Raw genomic sequence first — 15,556 nt, 5'->3', positions numbered from 1 at the left:
CAGAGCTCTCACAAATTGCTTCATTAATCCCAACTTTATGTGTTGTGGAAGGAGAATGATTTTTTGTTTGTCAACCATTAGCTCGTTAATTATGTTCGCTGCAACTTTTTTCATGTTTTCCCTTGGAGGCCATGTCACTTTTTCCTGTGATCCTGCTTTGCTCTACTATCCCACAAGCAGATGAAACATGGTACTTTGTGTATCCACTTTGCTGTCCAAGTAGGAAGTTCACCATTTTTAAATCAACACGCATGGACCATTGGTGTTTATGATAGCAAAGCTTTAGGAAGACCATTTTGATATTTTCATATTCTTCTTTAAGTTTTGTTTAGTGACCAATTGGAATTGATGCATAGCAGTTGCCATTATGCAGTAAAACAGATTTCAAACTTGGAGTGGAACTGTCTATGAAAAGCCACCAGTCATCTGCTCGGTATTCTGGTACTCTCATATGGGCTAGTAGTCCGGGGATGTTACAACAGTACAAGAAGTCTCCATCCTTACTGAAATATAGTAGGAGTGTCACCTCTCTTGTCCTATAACCTGTTATTTTAACTTCGGTCTCAGACAGTTCTTTTCTTTTAGCCTGGATGCTAAAAGTTCAGATATTTGTTTTGACAGACTTAGGTCACGTATTAAAACATTGAGCTCTTCTTATTCACTTCCACTGCTTACTCCTGGATTACACTCCAAACCCTGTATATCCTCCAAGTTGGATACAGCAATATCAGGGACTGTACTGAACACTGGTATGGGAACATCAGCACCATGCGGTACAAGTCGTCTTGCTGATTCCAAATCAGGATACTCCCACTTGTTTTTCTTGTAACAGTTGAAACCTTTTACATTCACAGCACAAAAATAATAATCATTATGATGATTTTTGGGCTCTCGCCATACCATAGGCACACCAAATTTCAAACTTTTCTGTTTTCCATTTTTCCACTGATGTAGACACTCTACAGAAGTTTTGCATACCATATGGGGAGCCCAATACTTATCTTGGTTCCCCAGTTTAATACCAAAATATGCAAGATATGTTTGTTTCACAAATTCTGTAATGTTTCTTCTCTGTCTTTGCTGAGAATATTCACCACAAATGTAGCAAAATACATTAGGATCATATAAACAACTTCTTCTTGAAGAACTCATATTTCTGTAAAAAAAAAAAAAAGTATGAATAAAAAGAAGGCAAATAAAGGTTTAATGAAAATAATGCAACAATTATATAATAAATGCAAAACATCGGTGTAAATAAAGATTGATAATATGCTGTGTTAACAGTTGTTTGTTGAGTTTTCCCATTCATTTAAGAAACATGAAATGTCGTACAAAACCTGAAAGGTAAAGATTAGAGAGAGAGCTTTAGGTGACTCATAAGTGACATTTTAGTCCTATATTTCTTAATTGGAGGATCTACTGTACCATTTAAAACATTTCTTTGTTGTCAGTTATTACACTGATCATTTGCTCCTGGATAGTGTACAATTTTTCTTGAAGCAAAAATATTTTATATTCAACAGGGTTCATTACCTCAAAAGGCAAGAAGCTTCTATGGGGGCAAATTTTTCTCCCACCTATGGGAACCTGGGTTGGTGTAAAGAGCACCATATCTTTGGTGATGTAAACCCCTTGAAAATAGAGATAAATCCATACTTCTTACAGGTCCTTACTAATGAATATGTAGCAATTTTTTCAGCTAAATATTGTGGAGTTCAGCAAAGATATTTCAGTAATACTTATCAGATTTACAGAGATTTTGGTTTAGTGAGGTTTTAGAAACTAGAGATAATTGTGTAAATGAAAAAATCAATACTATTGTCAGCCATCTTTCCCCAAGTATGTTTAAAACAAGTTATTCCTTTCTGTGTGACCTTGGAAGATTGAGATCATGTGCTACATGTAAAGGATTTTGGAGGTTCTCTACTTAGCAGAAGAGTTCAATTGGATCATCTCATTACAAATATATCTAAGAGAGATGTGTTCTACTATTATGAATATTCCTAAAATTGTTTCTGAAATAGATTGTTTTGGGTTTTCCCCACATTTTCCTTTTCTTCTCCCGCTACCTTGTTTCCATTCTTCCCTCTTTTCCCTTGTTCCTTTTCTATTTTTCTCCTTCTATTTTCTCCTTTGATTTTTGCCTTGAACTAAATTTAGTTTTGGAATACAGTCTTGATTGCCATTCATGGTTTAGTTTATTATTATCATCCACTATTTGTTGTTTCTATTTTGTTTTTAAAGAATGTAGAACAAGGAATAAACAGTTTGATTTTATGGGTAGAGGTTGGGATTATTTTTAGTAATTTGTAACCATAAATTGTGTAAACTGAAATATTCTAATAATTATCTTGTTTTGTACTGAGATGATTCTGCAGTTTCATTCAATGTTCAGCACATTGCTATATGGTTATAAATACATATGATACTGCCATAAAATGGGATCTATTTATCAAAGTTTTCATGGGACATTTGCCTATTTTTTGAGCAGCATGCTATCTATTTATAACAGTGGTTGCCATTCATTTCCAAACAATTACCTTAGAAAACATGATTCACCAATTTTTTGCTCATTTATTGCAAATTTCATCAAACAGGATTTGTCCAACACAGAAACGTTCATTCCTGTACTATTCATTCTTATTATGACTTAGTGAATGCAGATTTGTTTTGAAAGCTCCCCCAATATTGGCCCTATTTTAAATTTGCATATTAAAACTATTACTTGGTTTAAAGTATGGAATGCATATTTTAACCACTTCTGCACTATGAACATGAATCTAAGCTCAGGCCAGGACACTGGTTGCCATGACCCAGTGTTAGTTTCATCCAGGAGCCAGCCAGTATCTATTAACATTAATAATACACAGTATTAAAATAGTTTTATCATAGTATGCAGGGCTGTACAAAGTCAATAGTCATGTCACTAGCTGTAACTCTAAAGGGCTCACAATCTAATGTCTCTACCATCTATGTCATTATTACAGTCTAAGGTCAATTTGGGGGAAACCCAAGTAACCTAACTGCATGTTTTTGGAATGTGGGAGGAAACCCACACAGACACGGGGAGAACCTGCAAACTTTATGCAGTGTCCTGGGCGAAATTTGAACCTGGGACCTAGCACTGCAAAGGCTAACCCCTGAGCCACCGTGCTGGCCAAGTTCTAACTATTTTCTCAATTATCTAATTTGTACACCACAATAAAAATACACAAAACCTATACATAACATGTGGCATGTTTTTAAAAGCTAAAGATCACATAGAGCTGTTAAACCTGTATGTTGTCATTGATTACTGCAGTGCAGAGATCTTTCAGTTGCCGACAGAAGTGTGTGCAAGTGGGTTAACATAATTGGTTGTAACATTTGATTATGGATTTACAACAAACCCTCACTTCTCACTCAATCACAATTGAGAGAACCAATGGCATAGTATGGAAAGTGGGGCTGCATGTTCACTGCTCCTCTTTTTCTTGGCCACCCAGGCTGTGTGCCTTGATAAGAGTCTGATTAGGAAGGTTTTTGGGACCCCATGCCAGATTTATTTCTGATTTAAAGGGACAATATACATTTAAATTGATAAATAGCCTTCCTATAATGATAAACGTCTTCCTAAGGTTTACAAATAGCCCTTTTCATTGTATTTAATTACTTGCATTTATAAAGTATCATATGTCATTAACACAGTCAAAGGTCATTTTTTTAAGCGGAAGCAAATTATTAATAATAGGCAAAATTTATATAGCACTTACATATTCCACAGCGCTTTAGTCCATAGTCATATCACTAACTGTCCCTCAAAGGGGCTTACAATTTAATGTCCCTACTATAGTAATATGTCATTAACACAGTCTAAGGAGAACCCAGAGGAAACACAAGCAGAAACAGGAAGAACATACAAACTCCATGCAGATAGTGTCCTGGCCAAAATTTGATGTTGTGACCTAGTGGCTGCAAAGACCAGAGTGCTAACCACCGAGCCACCCGTGCTGCCAACTATGCTCAAAAACAGCAGCAAAACAGAAAATGGGTGTTGATGTTCTAATGCAAGCTTCTTTAAATTTTTTATTTTCCATAATTCAATGGGCTGATCAACTAATAAAAACTACAAGTGGAAGGGTGGAGTCACTTGTATGACAATTCAGCATAACGCAGAAGTGTACTTTCTGGTGCAGAACTCTCCTGCTTCTCTCTAGTCACAGGTGAGGGGTCATCTTCCAATAGGAAAACCTGGTGACACAATAAGGGCTATCCCCTCGCTTTACAGGGAACTTCTCCTATTTCCTGTTGTGTCTTTGTGAAAGCAAATGAAAGCGGAACTAGAGTTCGACTTCAAAAATGAGCGATCAGGAAAGTGTTAATTGCAGAATGGGCCAGGTGATGTCCCACCTGCCAATAAAACATATTTATCTACCTACATGATCCCTACCTGCTGTTCATGCGCTCATCATAGCATGCTGGGATACACAAAGCATCCTGGCTTTCAGGAATGAATGTACTTCTGCCTAGGAGAGACATCATTCTATCCTGACCAATCAAGATGGCCAAAGACCTGACTCCAGGAAGACAATCAGGTGAAGTTCCCAATGTCTGAGCTAAAGTAATAACCAGGGAGTGCAATTAAAAAATGGTTTGATCAAGCAGGTAAAGTTATTTTACTGCACAAGGGACATCTCTTCTGCAATAAAGGCCCTGCCTGATCCGAATATTTTAATTGCACCCATTGTCTTTCTGAAAGAAGAGTTTAGTTCTGCTTTAAAGCGTACTTAAACTCAACATTTTTACTTTACATAGAATTGTAGACAACCCTTCTATGTAAGGTAAGGTAAGGTAAGGTAAAGGGTGACGTAGATGGGAAAAAAACTTGCCGATCTCACTGTCCATGCATGAGATTGTCAATTTCTTTCCCTTTTGGTGAAAGGGCTCCTTTTGCGCATGCCTGAGATGCACAGAAGGAGCACCCAAGAGCCTCGTGGGATGCGTGACCTAGGTATCCCGGGAGGCTCTGCGCTCCCCTTCACTCTCGATCACCTAGCTGATTGAACTGCAGTGATCAAGACTGAATCCCCACATCCCTAATCTCAAACATGCGCAGAAGGGGCATTTTTTTTTCTACTAGGGGAAAGAATTGCAGATCTCACGCATGCAGTTACATTGCCTCTCTTTTTTTTCCCCTTTACAGCGGCTACGTCACCCAATCTCACACCTGTGCAGTCTGAGATCAGGCGACATGCCAAGAAGACCACAGAAGACTGAAGATGGCGGCACCCGGGATAAGAGGAATTCCAAGACGACGCAGGACCGGATCATAGGAAGGACCAGCACCATTGAGAGATCTGCTGGATTAAAGGTGTCATTTCTCTGTTTTTAGTTCAGTTCTACTTAAAGTGAAATCTTTCTTGGGTTGGGTCTACACGGACGTTTTTAAAAATGCATGTAAATGTTCCTACTGCGTTTATATGCGATTTCATTCCTTTAAAACGCTGGAAAACATCTTGCGTTTTCCTGCGTTTACATTTTCAGTGCTTTTAAACGCGGGAAAACGTTTACCCACATTTTCCAGTGTTAACCCCGCATTTTATTTAAACATTGCAAGGAACGTTATAGATAACGCCCATAAACATCCTGGTGTAGATTAACCCTCTGGAATGCATGGGAGTTTCAAACATGGGCTTTTAAGGCTTCAGGTTAAACGTTGGGGGAAAACGTCCGTGTAGCCTACGCCTCAGGGATACAAAAAAAAAAATGATAAATGTCAGAGCTCCTTGACAAAGTTTCGTGCATGGCTTTCCATTCCAATATCAGAGAGTTCTATCATTAAACAGTGCAGGCTGTATGCACAGTATATGCCCCCTCCACCATTGTGAGTATTCGGTGGCTTATTACACCATGCTCTCTGCTCGGTGATTACACGAAGCAACAAGCACTCTTCACACATCTAAAAAGCGCTGCACAGTTTTGGGTGACGTCACCAGGGAGCCCGGAGACAGACAGTCCAATCGTAGGAAGAGTTGGTACAGACTTCCGAATCGTTTAACCAATCAGAGAATAGGAAAAAACGCTGGCTGATAACGAGGCTTGGAACGCAAAACTGAGCGGCGTGGGGTGCGCGTGGTGTTACCGGGTGTCTGGAGTGTGCGATGACTGTGTGATCGCCGGTGTGTGGTAAGTGTTGTACCGGTGTCTCTGTACATTACAGGGGATGTGTTTTCTTATGCATGGTTTAATGAAGGTTACTTGTAAGGGTTTATTTTTTCCACTATGAGATAATATGTAGGCCATGTGTCTGCCCATGCTGCAATTATTTGTATTGGCATGATGAGTCGTGTAGGATTGTGATAATATCACCCGTGTATGTTGAGCTTCCCACACAGGCCTGCCTCACAAACAAAATGAAGGGCCCAAAACTTTGATAAAAATATCTTTCTAGGAGGTGTAAATACTGTTATCACTGCACGCTAATAATATACAATGCCATGCACTGGGCTGCATTCTTGCAGGACTCTGCAAACTAGATCGTAGATACCATTCAAGCTACCTAAACTCAGAATTTTCACTTTACATAAAGGGCTAGACAACACTTCTATGTAAGGTTAAAATGTTGTTGTTTTTTTCAGTGCAACACCCATTTTTAAAAAAAAAAAAGGTGCAGCACCACCCCCTATATCTCAATTGTGTAGGCCCAAGGCCTCCCGGAATACCTGTCACACATCCCGGGAGGGTCTTTGGTGCTCCTTTTGCACATTCCCGAGCATCTTGTGCATACGCAAAAGGGGCCTTTTCCCGCAAAGAGAAACATTTGCTGATCTCACGCATGCGCAGATCGGCAAGTTTTTTTTGTCCATCCTACGTCACCAGATCTCGGGCCTGGGTCAGGTGACGTAGGAGGAAGAAAAGTAGAAGATCCGGGACGACGGGGATCCGATGCAAGACACCCCCTGCTGAAATAAATGTAAGTGTTTTATTTTTATTTTTTTGGGGGACTTTTAAGTTGAGTTCCTCTTTAATATTGCTGGGTTAATTGTGTTCATTTGTGCACAGGCAGATTGCGAGTTGGGGTACCAAAGACATTGTGTAAGGAATGGTATGAGATTAATCCTGTGATGAGCATTTACCTGTCTAATGAGCAGAAAATGGGTTATGTGTTCTTGTTATCCAGTACTTCCAGGCACCACCTATGCTCTGTGATCCCTTTTGCCTCCACACAGTTGTGGTGTAGCAGTGAAATCACAGTGGGGGACATACTGTGTGATACACCTGGAATCTATTCTGCGTTGAAGCTAACACACCTGAGCTTTAAGCTGTGTTAGCTTCTTGGTCCCCTGCAATGTGCTGCGTTCTCCTCCTCTTCAATATACAATAACTACATAGTAGCTGACCTGTGAAGCCACAACTTACAGTCTGGCTGTGTGACACACCTAGAAGTGTGAATGGTATGGTGTCTGTAGCACCAGAGAAGAGCAAAGAATGGGCTTGCTGCCTGTTAAACAGGTAAGTATTGGACATATTTTTTACAGGCCGCTTCCACTAGAGACAGTCTCTATTTACTGCTAAAGCTGGGGCACAGTTACCTAAAAAAGGACCTATCGCCACGTTATATAAAAAGGTGGTAATAGGTTTTGAAAGGGTTTTGTTTTTTTTTTCATACTTTTTACTTTTTTTGTTGAGGACCCCTCCCCTTCCATCTTCACCACTATATTGGTCAAGACTGAAGGGGAAACCTGCACATATTCTAATAAGCTATGGGTTGGGCATACGTGTATTATTCCTCTGCCAAAAAGAACCTTCCTTGCTACTAAATTGTCTTTTTAGAGTACTCTCTATGGTGCATTTGCAGCCTACACTGCTATACTGAAATGTCATCTCGCATGCAGTTACGTCATCATTGGATGCCAGATACAGAGAGAATCAGCAACAGAAAACCTAGAACTGGTCAGAGGTGGACAGACCCAGGTTTATTTGCCGTAATGTGGAAGTGTTGCATGGATAATTACATATTATTGCAAGTAACCTCCTCTTCCCCAAAAGCACATGCTCTCCTTTTTTGTTTTTTTTACAGCATTGATGCTTAATCTATGTAAGTATGTGCTGCTAAGAAGGATGCCATTAAAGAAACAGTGATGCAGAAAGTAACTAACAACCCCACGATTAAAATTTAAGGGATGCATAAATTCTCTGTATACTAATTAAAGTAGCCAAGCCTTGTATGTGTTTGAGAGAGAGATGAGAAAAGAGTGTTTTTTTGGCAACATTTCTCCAAATTCAAACCACTCCTTTGCTCCATACTTTTTAATGTTCAAGATTTCCGCTCTTGGTGTCATTTTGGAACTCCTTTTAAGTCTCTACCCTCCCCTGAGGACGCCATATGGTGAAACGCATTGGAAAGGAGACAACTATAAATCTTTAGAACGTACGGCAATCCTTTTGATAATATTTGCATTTCTGCTTATTTATGTTTTCCCTTATACATGTTTCTCCTCAGTAGCCCAGTCTCTCTGTCTCTCTCTGTCTCTCTCTCTCTCTCTCTCTCTCTCTCTCTCGTCATCCCGAAGTCCATTGGCAGACCAAGACTTCAAACAGTAATCTCCATGATCCCCTGCAGCTTTCATTGCTTGACCCCCATGACTTTGTAGGATGCAAAAGTATACTGGATGTAACAGAGGGTAAAAGGTGCTGAGGACCCAAGAGATTTGTATTTGGGGGAGCAGAACTTTACAATGAAGTAATGCTCTGTGACATGGGAAAAACTGAAAGTATGAAGTTGTCTTTACCAGGTAATGGCCATTACCATCTCATAGGAAATGAATTGGAAGAGCAGTGACTGGTTCTCTACCACTCGCTGACGCCCATTGTCAAATGTACAAATGCTGGCACTGTAAGAACCAACACACCTGTGTAGATGGCTAAGCGTCTGATAATGCTGTTCCCAATGAAGGTCTACACATGGCCTTACTGGTGGGTTTTCAAGATGTGCTTTTCAAGACTAATTTCATAGTAGTGTATAACCCCAGCACAGTTTCCCGTTAATTTTTTTTTCATTCTGTTTGATGAGGAAATTTTGACCTACCATACATGTTAGATGAGGGTAGGTCTAAATCATTGATGGTCACATCACCAGGAGAAAAAAAAGTAGTTTCTTGTATACCTTTGCTCTGGTTGAATGTACAGTAATCTCTGCATCCAGAGTCAGATATAATTGTGGATGTGATCAGGCAATTCTAATAAATGTTAACAAGCAGGTAAAGCTGTGTGTGCTGATTTCAGGTTTGAGATAACCATGTTAAAGATATTTAGAAATTGTTGCTTGTGATTTGTTCGTGGTCCAAAAGGGAACTACACAAATTATAGTACAATCATTTTAATGACATCTCGTTTCTTTTTAATACAGAGCAGAATACTATGGATATACAGGAAGAAAGTGCCCTAGCTGAAGTGGCTGCCAATATTCAGCCGAACAATGACAGCAGCTCTGTTTGTGAATCGGAAGAAGCTACTACAGCAGATCCAGATCCCAATAAAGAAAATTCATTGTCTGGATGTGAATATGTCATTGAATCACCTGTGAATAACAACAATGAAATGCAGACCTCTTCCTCGGTATCTGGAATCCCTGAGATTGGAGAAAAGCCTGGCTCCTGTCAGCCTTGCGAAGTACAGCCAGAAGAACAAATGGAACTGGGTGAAAGCTTGCATTTTGAAAATCATACAGTAGCTCTGCATAATGGAAATTCTGAAGAATCCCAGCCCAAAACGGTCAGCACATTGCTTCAAACTTCTGATCAAGTGTGTGTATCAGATAATGAAAGTTCTTCAGAAGACTCCTCTTCTGACAGGTAAGTTATTGTTCTAAAACTTACAGACAATATTTATCATATTGTTTGAAGCAGTTAATAGACATTACAGCCTGTATTCACACACCTTGTTTTAGTAATTTAGTTTTTAAAGTTGATCTCTGGGCAACCATTTAACCCCTCCCAATCCCCTCTAAGAATCTAGGGATCTAAAAAAAAGAACAATCCAAAAAGTCCAGTTTTCGATTTGGTTGTTTACTTCTTGGCTGGGCATGTCTTTGTTACAGCTTTTTGGCTGTCTGCAACTTTGAATGGATGACATCCACAGAATGGTACAAGCAGGGGCTGGTGATCACAGGCTCCATCACACAGGTGGATCACCAGTTCTGTGCACAGAACTGGATAGTGGGTTTAGGGCAGAGGTCTGCAAACTCCAGCCTTTAGGCCATGTACTAATTTTAGTACACACAAACACAATAAGACCACAAATTTGTTCAGTAAGTTATAAATAGTCTGTGTTGAATAGAAAGTAAGTATATACCAAATTTGCCACAAAACAACTAGAAAGTGCAATACCCCAAATTTTCTATTGGTAAAGCTTTGCAGCCCATCAATTTAGAGTTACTTCGGATGTGAGTCCACTTTGCGTAAGCTGCCATTGGTGACCTGATGCTTAAAGCGGAACTGTCATTAAAAAAAATACACTTCTGGATCAGATCTAGTACTGTGCTGTCTTTTTTTTTTGCCCCATCATGCTGTGCACTACCATCTTCTTTCTTTGTCTTCCAGGTTCTGCTTACATCACCTGAGCTTGCACTGCACAGGCATGAGATCGGGTGAAGTTTTTTTCTGTGAATGTAAAAATAAGTGCCGATCTCGCTGTGCATGCGTTAGTTTGGCATTTCTTTTTTTGTTTTTACATTGTAGGAAAAAAGCCACCTCAGCACATGCCTGAGATTGTGCATGCGCAGAAGGAGCAGCCCAAAGCCTCCTGGCATACGTAGGTATTCCAGGAGGCTCTGGGCTTCAGATTCAGTCTTTAAAAAAAAAAAATTGTATAAAGTGTAAAAAAAAGAATGTAAAAACTGGTCCATGAGCCATTTTGGATTTCATATCATAATCTCAAAAAAAAAGATTATGTCTTTAGCTTATTTTCTTTTAGGTTTGAATGGAGTGTTACATTTTGGAGTGTTACATTTTCTGTGCAATAGACAACAGAAAATTAAAAAAATCCAATGTTTTATTGCTTGATTTCTGAATATATTGGCCATTTGGCTACTTGGAGTTTGTCTTGCCTTCCCTTATTGGCTGTTATTTTGTGTAGGCCAAGTTAATTCAATGTTACATTGTTCCTACTGAATCTTGTGTGTGACACTTTAGAAACTATTTGGGAAAAGGAACATTTTTATGATATAACATCAGGATTCTTCCTTTTTAATTCTTGATGATCTGGTAGCTAGTAACATGGTAAATATGAAAATTACATTTTTCTTAACTGAGTTGCCCTTGCATTTCTTTGTGCTCAAGGTTATAATCATGTTCAAAGAAAAAGAAACACAAGTTGATTACATAATGGGAGTTGTGAATGTTTAAGCAGCCGTTAGAAATCTGCTCTTTGGGTGGTTCGTTACTGTGTTATATATAGAACAATAATTTTTAGCACAGCAGTACAATTGGGGTCGTGCTTTTGAATTCCACCTGGTGCTGGTGTAGCATTTGGCCTTTGTAATAATTGTTGAAGTACTTTTTTTTGGCACATGCTTTGTGCCACAATACTTACAATGTAAGTCACCCTGTCAAATCAGATGCAAATGCTTTCACTTTGCTGACAACTGTTCCCTAATAGCTGGCTTTTACCGGGTTATTGATTGATGCCATTACTGTACATTTCAAAATATTGTCTTTTTAAGTAGGCACAGAGCCTGCATATTTTCAGCCTATATGTGCATAGTTGTTGTAAATGTTAAGAGAATGTTTTATGCATAAAGTACTTGGCAGCTATTAGAATTTACTGGCTTCTTAGAAGTACTTTAGTGAAGCAGAAGTAAAGTCCACTTAAATTTCCTAATGCAGGCTTTGTTCATGCAGTCTCTTGTTCCATGGATCTTTATGCCTTCCAGTCTTTCTGTACACTGAAGAGGGCATGCACAGTATATAGTTACAGGCTTGGTACTAGGGGAGTATTGGGAGATACTTTATCCCCAGCTGCTATGCAAAGAAGATAGCTGAAGACTTCAAACCTAAAAGAAGACAGGCTGAAGATGTGAGCAACAAGGGACATCATGGCTATTGGGGCTAAAGTGGAGACACTTTGCACATTATGGCAAAACTCTGGGTGTTTTTGTATACATTCCATTGAATATTGAATGCTGGGTTCAGTTATATGCCTGTCAGTCACACCCCTAACTCCAACGTGGCATCTCGGGTAACCAAAAAAAAAAATGACTTCCTGAGACAGTTTATCTTGAGGCTCCCGGTTGGGAATATTCCTGATGATGTCTAACAATATGACAGTACAGCAACAGGAAGGTTTGAAGTAAGAGCTGCAGCCCTTGTTAACAAAAGAAATGTTCTATAGCTTTAAGTTGTTAGTCACTTCTTTTTCACAAGCATGTGGTTTTCTGTTCGGCAACTTTTTGTGGCTAACCCTGGCCACTGCTCTTTTGATTTACAGCACAGTGTCTGGTGTGAGCCACACTGTCTGAGAGGGTGAGCATGACGTATAGAGTATTTAGGCAGCAAAGGAATAATTTTTTTATAATCTATGAGGCCTATCTGCATGGGGTTTACAGGTTCTTCTCGTGTTTGTGTGGGTTTTCTACCCGGTACCCTGATTTCCTCCCACATTCCAAAAACATGCATCTAGGTTAATTGGCTTTCCCCCAATTGACTTTAGACTATATTATTGATATTTGACTATGATGGGATATTAGATTGTGAGCCCCTTTGTAGTTTAGTACTTTGAAGGATATTTTTAATGAGCATGGCAAGTCAAACATTGATAAATTGCAAAAATTGTCATCAGCATAAAAAAGGGTCAATGAGCAAAGGGTGTAACTTGCTCTTGGACCCTTTCATAAGTAAAAGCTATGCCAGATTCACTTTGTTGTGCCTTTTCTATAGTAGCCAAATACATTGGAGTGGTGAGAGGGGCAAACAAGGTGTTTACTAAAATCTGATGTGTAATGTTCTATTGGGGACTCAGAAAACAAGGAGAGATTGTTGAGTTCTATTATGATGTAGTCTGTAGGGGAGTGTTTTGTATAATTGATTATTATGTTAATTATTATTCATTGTTAATGCGTACGTGGTGATTGTTTGGAAGGAGACTGTGTTAGCATAGATCCCTGGGGTAACAGATTCCCTTTACAAAAAGTGTACACTGGACATCAATAAATTTGAATATTCCCTCCCCCTAGTTTTAGGGCCTAGTGCTGCCATTGTAGGCCACTGAGAACCATTCAGTTAAAGAGAAACTAAACTCAAAAGTGCCCCATAACAACATAAATACACTTACCTTCAATCCGTCAGGACAGTCAGACCCATCCGGAGGTCTCTTCTCTCAGCCCGTCCCCGTCATCTCAGCATCTTGTCTTCGGGCTGGCGCTCCAGGCACCGCCATCTTCTCCTCTTGTCAGGCTTCTTCTTCCTACGTTACCGGACCCAGGTGCGGGATCGAGTGACAAAGACGGGGAAAAAAACTTGCCGATCTCACGTGAGATCGACAATATTTTGTCATTTTAACAAAAGGGCTACTTCTGGGCATGCCTAAGATGCACGGGGATGTGTAGAAGGAGCACCCAAGAGCCTCCCAGGATGCGTGACGTAGGTATCCTAGGAACAGCTATCTTGATGTATTTAACGTATATTACTTTAAACTATTACTAAACTATTTAAAATACTCATGTCAGAGACAATATGGCACAGCCTGGCAGCTGACATTTTCTGGTGTAGCATTGCTGTTTGCTGTGTTACTTTTCTGCTCTCAGTAGCCGTATCGGAGAACAAACTGACATCTTTATTTGGGTATAGTACAAGTAGTCCAGGAGTTAAGGACGTGAGACATACAGATGACTCCTAGATACGAACAGGGCTTTCTAGCTAGCTTGTGTGCAGAACATAGGCTTGATAGGGGTTAGCGAGCGGTTTGCATGACTTGCAGAAAAATCTTTTGCTAATCGCAGCTGAGACTGAGCTCTTCTGCAACATATTGTAACTCTTTAATGATAAGACAAACTCTGCAGTTGTTTCTTTTTGCATAATAAAGCACAGCTTGCTCCTGAAATTAATGAATGTCTAGGCTCCATAAAATTTAGTTTTTTTGCTTTATTTGTGATTAACTCTCAGTGAGATTTTATACAGTAACTGACACCATGCTGCCTTATGTTCAGACAAACATCTGTCCTAATTGCATTAATTAAAATAATGTACCTGGTCCCACTTACAAGCAAATTCAACTTAAGAACAAACCTACAGCCCCTATCTCGTATCTAACCCAGGGACTACCTATATAGAATAATATTTTGAGAGATAGGATTCTGACTCTTGTACTTTTTAAATGCACGCGGAACAAAAACTTTGTGTGACATTGGAGCCAGGCATGGTTGTCAATCTCTCCTGGTGACTTGTATTTTTACTTCCTCTTTAAAATATTGTAATGTAATGTTTATGAATAAGCATGTAAAAGATATCTGATGTAGAAAGAAGGAATAGAAATATTTTGAATCTCGACCATGTTTGTTTCTATATGAGGTAACTTGTCAAACTGAACCTTCAATTACTCATTGTACATTTTAATAAAACATTTTGTGAATTTGGTATACTAAACATGACATGCATAACTGCATACTGATTAGTTGTTACTGATATGAATGATTTTAAAGACCTCTGACAGCATTATGTCATATTATGTTAGGTAACCCTCGTTTGTCTATTACCTGTTGCTGATACACAAATATCTCTGGCTTCAGGCAGTCATTTGGACGGTATATTCATCAGACCTGGATGGGCAAAAACAAAATCTTGTATTTGCAGATAAAACCCTCATAGAGCTTTTATATATTTTCCTGTTTCTTGAACCTCCGCTTTAAAGCCTAAATTCAGTATCATCCTCTTGCAACTGTTTGTATAGCAGAGCTTAGAGTGGGAGAGAGAAACACAAACAAGGAGCCAGAAAAAAAGTATATTCAGTCTGCTTGGTTTTCACATGGGTGCTATTCTTTAAAAATGTTCTGCATTGTTTGTGTACTTTTACTTATTTCGTTCATGTTCATGCATTTTCAATTTTAAGTGGTCATGTTGGCTTAATGGTTTTACATCTTCTCCCTTTTAGTGAATCAGATTCATCTTCTTCTTCCTCGTCATCTTCATCATCAGCTTCCCTAATTTCAATGCTTAAAGTGGAAGAGGAGGAACCACTGGAAAACAATGAAGCACCTTTGAAAACTAAAGATGAGGTTCTCTTACAGGTGGGCAGTAGTTTTTTTTTTTTTTTTTTTTTTTTTTTTTTTTTTTTTAAACCAGGAATTCTAATTTCACTGTTGTACTGTATACAAAGGATACATGCTTTCATATGGTTTCCTTATCCTAAATTTCTTCTAGACTTAAATGTCTCTTCTTACCTGTTAAATTGTCTTTAAGCTGGATAAGAAAGATATACTTAGAAATAGTAGTGTTGTTCATGCTTCAAGAGTAAACTTGAACACTGTCTCCTGGCCCTGAACAGGTCTCTTTAAGCCTCAGAGGCTCACATAATTCACTTTTTC

General features: G+C 39.0%; 1 protein-coding gene across 1 annotated transcript in view; it reads left to right on the top strand.

The window, feature by feature from the left end:
- Positions 1-6,069: 6,069 nt before the first annotated feature.
- The window catches only part of NAF1 (nuclear assembly factor 1 ribonucleoprotein), a 31,542-nt gene continuing 22,055 nt past the window's right edge, over positions 6,070-15,556 (top strand). Inside the window, exons 1-3 of the mRNA XM_072406842.1 lie at positions 6,070-6,165; positions 9,389-9,833; positions 15,124-15,259. Coding sequence (XP_072262943.1) covers positions 9,400-9,833; positions 15,124-15,259 — 570 coding nt within the window. The 5' untranslated portion in view covers positions 6,070-6,165; positions 9,389-9,399. The remainder of the gene's footprint in view (positions 6,166-9,388; positions 9,834-15,123; positions 15,260-15,556) is intronic.

Source organism: Pyxicephalus adspersus, chromosome 3, assembly GCF_032062135.1.
Source record: "Pyxicephalus adspersus chromosome 3, UCB_Pads_2.0, whole genome shotgun sequence".
NCBI lineage: Eukaryota > Metazoa > Chordata > Amphibia > Anura > Pyxicephalidae > Pyxicephalus > Pyxicephalus adspersus.
Note: the sequence above shows the minus strand (reverse complement) of the source record. Positions and strands in the feature narration are given on the sequence as shown.